The sequence below is a fragment of the Centroberyx gerrardi genome, chromosome 12 (assembly GCF_048128805.1).
Source record: "Centroberyx gerrardi isolate f3 chromosome 12, fCenGer3.hap1.cur.20231027, whole genome shotgun sequence".
In the NCBI taxonomy this organism is placed as follows: Eukaryota; Metazoa; Chordata; class Actinopteri; order Beryciformes; family Berycidae; genus Centroberyx; species Centroberyx gerrardi.
The window spans coordinates 2,351,092-2,361,105 of record NC_136008.1 but is presented as its reverse complement, the minus strand read 5'-3'; the positions used below and the strand labels follow the sequence as shown (position 1 = coordinate 2,361,105).

The following is a 10,014-nucleotide window of genomic DNA, read 5'->3' as shown; positions in this document are numbered from 1 at the left end:
AGTCAGTCAGTCGGTCTACCTGCTCTCCAGTCAGTCAGTCAGTCAGTCAGTCGGTCTACCTGCTCTCCAGTCAGTCAGTCAGTCAGTCAGTGAACCAGTCAGTCAGTCGGTCTACCTGCTCTCCAGTCAGTCAGTCAGTCAGTCAGTCAGTCAGTCAGTGAACCAGTCAGTCGGTCTACCTGCTCTCCAGTCAGTCAGTCAGTCAGTCAGTGAACCAGTCAGTCTGTGAACCAGTCAGTCAGTCGGTCTACCTGCTCTCCAGTCAGTCAGTCAGTCAGTCAGTCGGTCTACCTGCTCTCCAGTCAGTCAGTCAGTCAGTCAGTCGGTCTACCTGCTCTCCAGTCAGTCAGTCAGTCAGTCAGTCAGTCAGTGAACCAGTCAGTCAGTGGGTCTACCTGCTCTCCAGTCAGTCAGTCAGTCAGTCAGTCAGTCAGTGAACCAGTCAGTCAGTGGGTCTACCTGCTCTCCAGTCAGTCAGTCAGTCAGTCAGTCAGTCAGTGAACCAGTCAGTCAGTGGGTCTACCTGCTCTCCAGTCAGTCAGTCAGTCAGTCAGTCAGTCAGTGAACCAGTCAGTCAGTGGGTCTACCTGCTCTCCAGTCTGTCAGACAGTCAGTCAGTCAGTCAGTCAGTCAGTGAACCAGTCAGTCAGTGGGTCTACCTGCTCTCCAGTCCGTCGATGTACTCCTTCCTGCGGCGCCGGCTGTCCTGGGCCGACTGCTTGTTGCGGATTTTCCTCCGAACTTTTTTCAGGATCCGCTCCTCAGCCTGCCAATAAAGTTTGATTCAAAACACATTCAAACACATTCAAATCTCCACACCGTGATTCAGTTCGTTCAAACACCGGCAAACAAAAAAATGTGACCTTTTCCTCCCAGGCTTGTTCTTTAGAGTAACGTTAAAACTCAACGCATCACACATCCACAACTTTCATCAAAATCTGATCCACGGCGTCTCAGATATCGTGTTTTACGGCCAAATTATACTTTTGCGTCAAAGTAGTAGCTGTCTAAAGAGGTGCAAGTATTTACAGTTCTGCATTGAAAACACTAGATGTCAGCGTGGAGCTTCAGTTCACACAGAAGTAACAACAGAAGAAGTCGTAGTGAAACTCATGTTGTGGATGTTTCAGTTCATCTGGTGTCTTTATAACCGGGAGATGATCTGTCCTCGGCTCGTCTCTCTTCATCTGCTCCATGTTGTCTTCACTATCGGCCCACAGGAGCCGATACAGGAGGAGGAGACACCAAGCGGCCAATCACAGCCCTTGTGGTCTTTGCGTTGTCCTACAGCGGCACCGCAAAGATCTACGGCGAAGCTACGGCGACACTTAAGACGCAGAAGTACAAACTACACTTCACTCCTGTAAATGGACACACCGGTCGGACCGTCTGACCTTGGTGAGCGGCAGGTTGTTGGGCAGAGAAATTCCTTCCTGGGTCAGCAGCTTCTGCTCCTCCTCCGTCAGCTGGAGGTCTGGGAACAGCTAAAACAGTAGAAGAAGAAGAGTCAGTCATCCAGACCGAGCCTCAACTCACCAGACACCCGCTCTAAATGTTTTTGATTTCATCTGGGAAGGTTTGATGAGTATGCATGAACCTGTTCCCTCCCACCCTGCGTAACGTTCATACAGTATCACACATTCACACTGGGAGCGTCCCGGTCCAGCCACAGTCTGATACTGGTGGAGACTGGAGCAGTTTAGGGGTTCAGTGCCTTGCTCAAGGGCAGATCTAAGGTTGCTGAGGGAGGAGAGAGCGTAATAGATAAGAATGGCGATGCTGCTGCTAAAAGGCCACGCCTACAAAGTGCAGTGCAAGTGTGAAGCTCTATTCAAATTCTATGGGCAAAACAATAAATCAACATTATCTGTGGTTGCTTGTGTTAGATTTTAACACATCATGTTGTTTGTTTTAAGTGCTGGGGTCATGGGGATGCTGTCAGTATGGGGGAGCCAGCCCTCACCATTAAGAGGACCAGGGAGAAATTTACCCCAAACTTTACCCTCAAATTCCCCCAAACCACTTCATGGCTTTCTTGTTTGCAGACCGAGCTGGCAGACATTTTATTTTTAGTAATCTAAAAAGGTGGAGATGGTTCCTATGGAAACATCTGCACCACACATGAACTCTGCTAAGGCTTCCTCAGAGCAACTAAGACTAGATTAATTACATTTTTGGATCAGCCGGAGATAAAAAAGAGAGTTGAGAGCATTAGTCAAGTGAACTACAGCTTCCTTTAAGCAGAGTCTAGTCAGGCAGGATTTTATCTGTCATTTCACCCAATCATATATTCCACTCAAAGCTTTATGACTAACTGGTCGGTGAATAATTTGAATAGAAACAGTAGCAGTTGATGTCCAGTCTGGAGAAATGAATGAAAGAATGCTAACAATGCTAACAAGCTACTTAAAACAGTTGGAGCGCTAGTGAGGAAGTCTTTTCACCACGCTGAGTTTCTGAAAGAAAGAATAAGACAAAAAAATCTAAATGTCAGAGGGATGTTGGTTCGAATCCCCAGGGAAAGCAGATGAGTGCCGGAGTCCTTCAGTACCGCTGACGTGCCCATCAGCAAGGCACTGAACCCCAAAACGACCTCCAGTGTGACTGTGCAGCAGTGAAAATCTTCCCCAGGTTGATAACAGTCTAAACCTCCTCCTCCTCACCAGCGAGTCGTCGGGGCTGGGGGGGTCGGCGGCGGCGGCGGCAGCGACGGTGTAGCCGCCGTCCAGCCGAGCCGCAGAAACCACCGGAAGCTCGTTGACGATACACGAGTCTGAAAACAACATCTGAGAACTCCACTCATCTGGACAGGAAGAAAACAGCACAGCAGGATGAATACAGGAGGAAACATGACGAGTATTATTTGGTGACCTCATGCAATTAATGAATTACCCCCCCCTCCACACACACACACACACACACACACACACACACACATACACACATACAACCGCTGCAGAAATTCACATTGACTGTCAACCCTCTGGTACAGATGATGCAACAACCAAGAGTTGCATGTATTTCTGTAAGCCTTTCAAAACCAATGAGATAAACCCTAAAATCAGAGGTGGGGACTCGAGTCACATGACTTGGACTCAAGTCTCAAGTTTGCTTGAGACTTGACTTGATGCATGAAGAGAAGACTTGAGACTTGACTTGACTTGGGTTCTGGTGACTTGGGACTTGACTCTGACTTGTACTTTGATGACTTGAAAAGGTTTCTAAAGTCTTGACTTGAGATCTTGTGTTTGTGTAAATGACTTAGATTGAAAGTGATGAGATTTGTTCCAGCGGACGACTGAATTTAAATTCTGTTTTCTGAATTTGTATGGAATGATTGAATTTATTGAAGTTGAAACTGATTATAGAAATCAAACTCATGATGCTCTTACCAAGTTTTTATCCTATTAAAACCATATTGCATTGAAAAGTCCTAGATATTTAGTTTTCTTTAAGATATTAAATTGATACTGGACTCTTGATTTGTTCTGACTTGACTTGCTGTTCTACATTTAGACTTGAGACTTGACATTAATGACTTGGACTTGACTTGGACTTGACTTGTTGATCTACAGTTAAACTTGGGACTCAAGCGGAGTTGACTTGGTCACAACTCAACAGCAAAAATATTGACTGTTCTGACTGTCAGTTTCTGAACCATCAGCACTCTTATTGTGAAAGCTCAAACTTTTGAATTACAATAGGAAGGACACACACATTCCTGCTTATCTGGTTCTAACGGACACACACACACACACACACACACACCCTCACCCAGCTCTATAGAGATGACGTCCACACTCTGTTGTCCAGGTTCGGTCTTGACGCTGCCCAGGCCGCTGATGTCATACACCACCTGGTAGAGCGTCGCCGGGGCCGGCTGGACGGTCGCCGTGGTGACGGGGCCCTCGACGTCGGGGCCCTCGGTGACGGGGTCCTCTGAGATGCCGCTGTCGCTCTCGGACGGGGCGTCGCCCGGCGGCCCGCTGGGGAAAACCTCGTTGGGGTCGACGCCGTGCAGAAACTCCTCCGACTCGCTGTCGTTCAGCTGCCGGACAGACGCAGATCCACTCATATCACATATTCAATATCTTTAAATTTGACCATTTTCATAACACAATCAGTCTGTTAATATGTTGAAAAAGTGCATCGGCCTGTTAGGACTGTACTGGAGAGCTGAGGCAAGAAGTGAGAAGCTCTGCAGTGAAGCAGGTGATGAAAACTTGGGAAATACGATGGAAAAAGACCAAGTGAGAAGTGGTTCGGCTTTAGGACTGGTTTCACTGCAGGGTTTACACACTATTCATTTATTTATTTATTTTAGGGGAATTATTTGCCTTTATTAGAGATAGGGATGCACCGATCCGATACTGATATCGGATATCGGTCCGATACTGACTCAAATAGCTGGATCGGGTATCGGTGACAATGGGGTCGATCTATTCAATTCAATTCTATGTTTATGTCTACGTGCGCATACTACGTCCTGCCACAACACGATTTAAAGTGTTTTCCATGTTTGTCAGGTACTGCTGCTCCATTCGGCCGACACATAGTCAGACTAACATACCTTGATTTTTTTTCTGAGGGCTGTTTCATAAAGTAAGATTACCAGTTAAGCCAGTTATTTCAGTAATTTAGGCTTATTCTGCATATTTTGAATGTTTTGTTTTTACCAAGTTACTTGTTTATACTACTTGTGTGAATTATGATTTAATTTATCAAGTTTGTTTGCACTAGTTTGTGACTTAATTGTGATTTAATGTTTACATTTTGTTCTCATTTGATGCAGTTGTATTGTTTTATACTGGAATTTTAATTCCTGACCAATTTGTTGCTGCATTTAAAAGGTTTACACTTGAATTGTAATTCCTGTTAATTTTGAAGATGTTTTACCAAGTTGCTGGAGCACGATTATTTATTATTTTAATAATAAATAACAATTGAGTACATTTATATCTATGTATTTATTTGTTACATTTTGTTTTACAAAGTTAGGAAAGCAATGTTAAAGTCAAGCCTGATGTTGCTTTACACATAAAAGAATGATCCCAGTCTCTTCCACACAGTGAGGCATAGCCTACAGTTTATTAATTAAACAGTGGTATCGGATCGGTACTCGGTATCGGCCGATACCCAAAGCCCAGTTATCGGTATCGGTATCTGGACTGAAAAAGTCGGATCGGTGCATCCCTAATTAGAGAGTTGACAGTGGAGAGAGACAGGAAAGACTGGGGTAGAGCGAGAGAGATGACATGTGAGAAAGAGCTGAGGCACCAGGACGTCCCAGAGAGACTGTGTTTATATCTACATATATATATAAACATTATGCACATACACATACTGTATACTACCATGAATTAGGGAACATACACACGTGCACACATACACTTACGCAACACATGTAAAATGATTGTAATGTGATGTAAATATTGTAATTTTTGTATGATCATGTCACACGTATGAGAATGTCACTACTTATTATGTGTTCAATTAACTAATGTACTTTTGGTAATGATGATATGTTATGACCATTTTTAAAGCCTAACCAGGGACAGGGGTCGCAAATTAGCCTTGGCTAGAAATCCCACATGCAACACATCTGTATCATGTTATTGTAACCTGTTACAATGTTTGTTTTGCATTGTCCCTGACAAATAAACTATTAAATAAATAAATAAACATCACTTAAAACAAGTGTTACAAAGTAACAACAGGACCCTAACAAAAGGAAAAATGATAACTATTAGCACTAATTTCCCAAATATCCAGAGACTCACACAGTTGGGGTCTACCGCCCAGTCCTGCAGGGGTTTGTCTGAGCCGGTGAAGATGACATCAGAGCAGAACGGAGCGTCCAGGTTCCAGCTGTCCGCCGCCGCGCCACCCAGGAACAAATCCCCGTTCTCTGCATCCATCACCTGAACACACCGCGCCTCACAGTCTGAGGCTCTTCACCACAGCCGCTGACAGCGAGGGTCAGAGGTCACCGCGCCCTGACCACACACGGGACAAATATTTAGGGCAATAATTCAATATTGTCATTTATCGTCTTTCAGTAGAATCATATCGTGGTGAAATACTGACATGAAGTTACTGTGAAACAAAAACTCTGCTGTCTAAACTCCTGATGAAGAGTCCTGATTAAAATCTCTCACAGAATGAGATCTGAAACAAATTAGGGAATATTATTTGAGTTTGATCATACTTTATGTTTCCAGGCGGCTCAATGCGATGAACATCACTTTGATTATTCGACATGTGATGTTACAGTCGGCCTGGGCGATATGGTTCAAATCAATATCACGATAATCATAAGGATCTTTTTCCAATATAGATATATAGCAGAATATGGATCACGTATGAAAGATCACACGTTAAATAATCAAATGAATGTTCATCCCATTGAACTGAATGAATGGTAATGTTTGGTGTGATGTCAAACAAAACTTACATTTTCAAATCATATTCCTTAAAATGCTTCATATCTCATTTTGTCAGAGTTTTTAAATAAAATCTGCTTGTTCTCATCGGTTCAGACAGCAGAACTGTGTGTCATGATAAGAGGTTTTTACCCAGCAGCAGCAATATATTAGCAGATATCGCTATATATCTCAAATATCATATATCAAAATAATTTCTTCTGATTATCCTGATATTAATGTTGCTCATATCACCCAGCGCTGCAGACACTCTGATCATGGATGACAGAGAAATGAAGGAAAAGACATTCAGCAGGTTGCAAGTTTTACAGTTAATGTTGTGTGTGTGTGTGTGTGTGTGTGTGTGTGTGTGTGTGTGTGTGTGTGTGTCTAACGTCCAACTGACAGCGAACGCAACACAAGAAAGAAAGGAAAAGCCTGAAGTGACAGAAACAAAGTAAATATCAGACACAGAGAGCGGCCGGTGTGAAGGGAGGAGACGGACGGGACAAAGAGACTTCACAAGACTGGAGGATATCAACATCCTGGTGGGCGTGCACACACACACACACACACACACACACACACACACACACACACACACACACACAACTGACCTTTGACAGTTCCAGTCTGTATCGACAGGCTGCTGAATCTTATCTCACACAAGCTAAACAAGTTTTCAGTTTGCTTCCATTTTCAAAACTTCTTTCAGGTTTTCACTAGAGCTGAGACAACCAGCTGATTAACTGGTTATAAGTTTGATAACCGATTAATCGTTTTAGTCATTTATCAGTAAAAATACCAAACATTTTCTGGTTCCAACTTCACAGATTTGCTTTTTGTTTCATCTCATTATTAAATGTGTTAATTTGTGTTTTCTGGCTGCTGGTCAGACTGAGGAAGAAATCTGATGAATCACTATTTTTGACATTTTACAGACTAAATGATTCATTGATTAATCCAAAAAATAATCAATAGACGAATAGATAATTAAAATAATGACTATAGTTGCAGCTCTAGTTCTCACACCACCTGGACGCCAAATTCAATGACCTTCCAATGACTTTCAAGGTCAATTAAAGACTGAAAATCATCATGTTGGGCACCGAGCATCATGATCAGAGCTGCAGCTAACGATCACTTTCATTATGATTATTAATCTATTGTGTAACACTTTACAATACAGGACACAGATCCTGAGGGAACTAATCAGGAACAATCTGCTAGTTAACAGAGATGTGACCAAGTCAACTTTACTCGAGTCCCAAGTCGGTCTCAAGTCTCGAGGCACAAGTCCAAAGTCTAAATGTAGATTACCAAGTCCATGTCATTAATGTCAAGTCTCAGGTCTAAATGTAGTTTTCAGTGAAGCTGACCAGCAGTATATTTTCAGAAACATTTCGGCTGTAGCGTTCACTATATGAAGCACAGGTTCTTTCTCCACTGTAAAGAAAAATGGGCTGCTGACATCTGGCTCAAACCAAAACTTAGAACATATAATCAAATTAAAAACCAAATCAAAATCAAAATTATCGATCAAATCAAATTATAGTCCAGAACCTTATGTTACTTTACCCTTGGAAAGATCCAGAAGGTCTCTGTGAGCCCAGTTGAGGACCGGGACCCTCCCTCTGGCAGCTGAGGTGGGCAGGTTCAACTCTACTGATGAGGAGGAGAGACTCTGTACTGTATGTGAACCGGGTGTTGGCGAAGATGAATTTTTTGTTTCATTGTACGTTACATGAGGAACTAAGACCGCTTTTATTTGAGAAAATGCAAAACAAGAAGCCGGAGTTGTTCTGGTGGGAGACGAGGGGAAGATGGGACGGTTATTCAGACAGGAAGTTTTTAGTAAAACTGAGAATGGAGAAGCTGTTTATTTGAATGTATGACTTTGATTTGTATGTTTTGATTATTATTTGTTTCTGGTTCTTGTTTGTTTGGTGGAACTGAACGTCTCTGTGTCTGTAAGCCCATACAGGCTGAGCACCAGGTGGTGCAGCACACATTAATACTATCTATCTATCTATCTATCTATCTATCTATCTATCTATTTATCTATCTATCTATCTATCTATCTATCTATCTGTAGAACAGCAAGTCAAGTCAGAACAAATCAAGAGTCCAGTATCAATTTAATATCTTAAAGAAAACTAAATATCTAGGACTTTTCAATGCAATATGGTTTTAATAGGATAAAAACTTGGTAAGAGCATCATGAGTTTGATTTCTAGAATCAGTTTCAACTTCAATAAATTCAATCATTCCATACAAATTCAGAAAACAGAATTTAAATTCAGTCGTCCGCTGGAACAAATCTCATCACTTTCAATCTAAGTCATTTACACAAACACAAGATCTCAAGTCAAGACTTTAGAAACCTTTTCAAGTCATCAAAGTACAAGTCAGAGTCAAGTCCCAAGTCACCAGAACCCAAGTCAAGTCAAGTCTCAAGTCTTCTCTTCATGCAGCAAGTCAAGTCTCAAGCTGTTCAAACTGTGAGTCATGTGACTCGAGTCCCCACCTCTGCTGACTTCAGACTGTTAGACAGTTAATGAACCAGTTTCTAATGATCAGTTCCTGAATATCTGTTAATCTGCATAATTACACTTAATGAATCCTTCCTGATTAACTCTGAATTCAGTTGCTACAACCAATAACAAATCATTTCTTCCTCATTAACTCCATATTAGTTCATATTGTTGTGTCCCTCATCAGGTCAGAGTGAGGCTGCTCACTGCAAAGCATCTGCGAAGCTGGAACCAGCACGTTTGGTATTTTTACCAAAAATAATAAATGACAAACGATTTATCGATTATCAAAATTCTAACAGATTAATTTTCTGTCAATCAACTAGGCTATGCTGCCCTCATTTTAATGTTACCAGTTTACTCTTTTAATCAATGCTCTTCATAAACTGCATCTCTATTTTCTACTTTTTATTTTATTTATAGATTTATATTGAATTTGATCTGAATTGTATCTTTTATCTCTTATATGTAGAAAGACTTTTTGTTGCTGGAGTTTCCAAAGACAATTTTCCATTGCATGTAATGTAGTGTAGAATAAAGATCTATCTATCTATCTATCTATCTATCTATCTATCTATCTATCTATCTACAATCGATTAATGGACTTATCATTTCAGCACTAGGCTACTCATGATGAAATTTTCAAAGTAAAACCTGCATCCCAGTTCTCTGGATGTTGGTGTTGATGCAGAGAAATGACAGAGAGCAAACTAAGGGATTTGGCTGCTGCTGTATTCTAAAATAAAAATATATTTTTTTTTTTAAATCCAGTTCTTTCAAGACTCTCCATTAATTTCCAACAACTTCCAAAGGCCTTATTTTGTCTTTTCTAAAATCCACAAACTTCCCAGGCTTTTCCAGGCCGGTGGGAACCCTGATATCACCTGTTATTACCTGTCTATTATCTATTTATTATCTGTTTATTACGGTTAACAACAATACTTAATGTCCGTCCAGCCAGTGTGTGCGGCGGCCTGTGGAGCTAATCCTGGTCGAGCCGGATGAACCGGAGCGGCCCGTGCGTTCACACCGGGATCTACTTACCGGAGGAGGAGGGG

The 10,014-nt window shown here is 41.9% G+C and overlaps 1 protein-coding gene across 1 annotated transcript in view; it reads right to left on the bottom strand.

Moving 5' to 3' along the window:
* Positions 1-10,014, bottom strand: part of creb3l4 (cAMP responsive element binding protein 3-like 4) — a 16,625-nt gene extending 6,611 nt beyond the window's left edge. Inside the window, exons 1-6 of the mRNA XM_078287414.1 lie at positions 10,001-10,014; positions 5,781-5,996; positions 3,775-4,048; positions 2,664-2,803; positions 1,395-1,484; positions 660-766 (exon numbers count right to left, since the gene is read on the bottom strand). Coding sequence (XP_078143540.1) covers positions 660-766; positions 1,395-1,484; positions 2,664-2,803; positions 3,775-4,048; positions 5,781-5,918 — 749 coding nt within the window. The 5' untranslated portion in view covers positions 5,919-5,996; positions 10,001-10,014. The remainder of the gene's footprint in view (positions 1-659; positions 767-1,394; positions 1,485-2,663; positions 2,804-3,774; positions 4,049-5,780; positions 5,997-10,000) is intronic.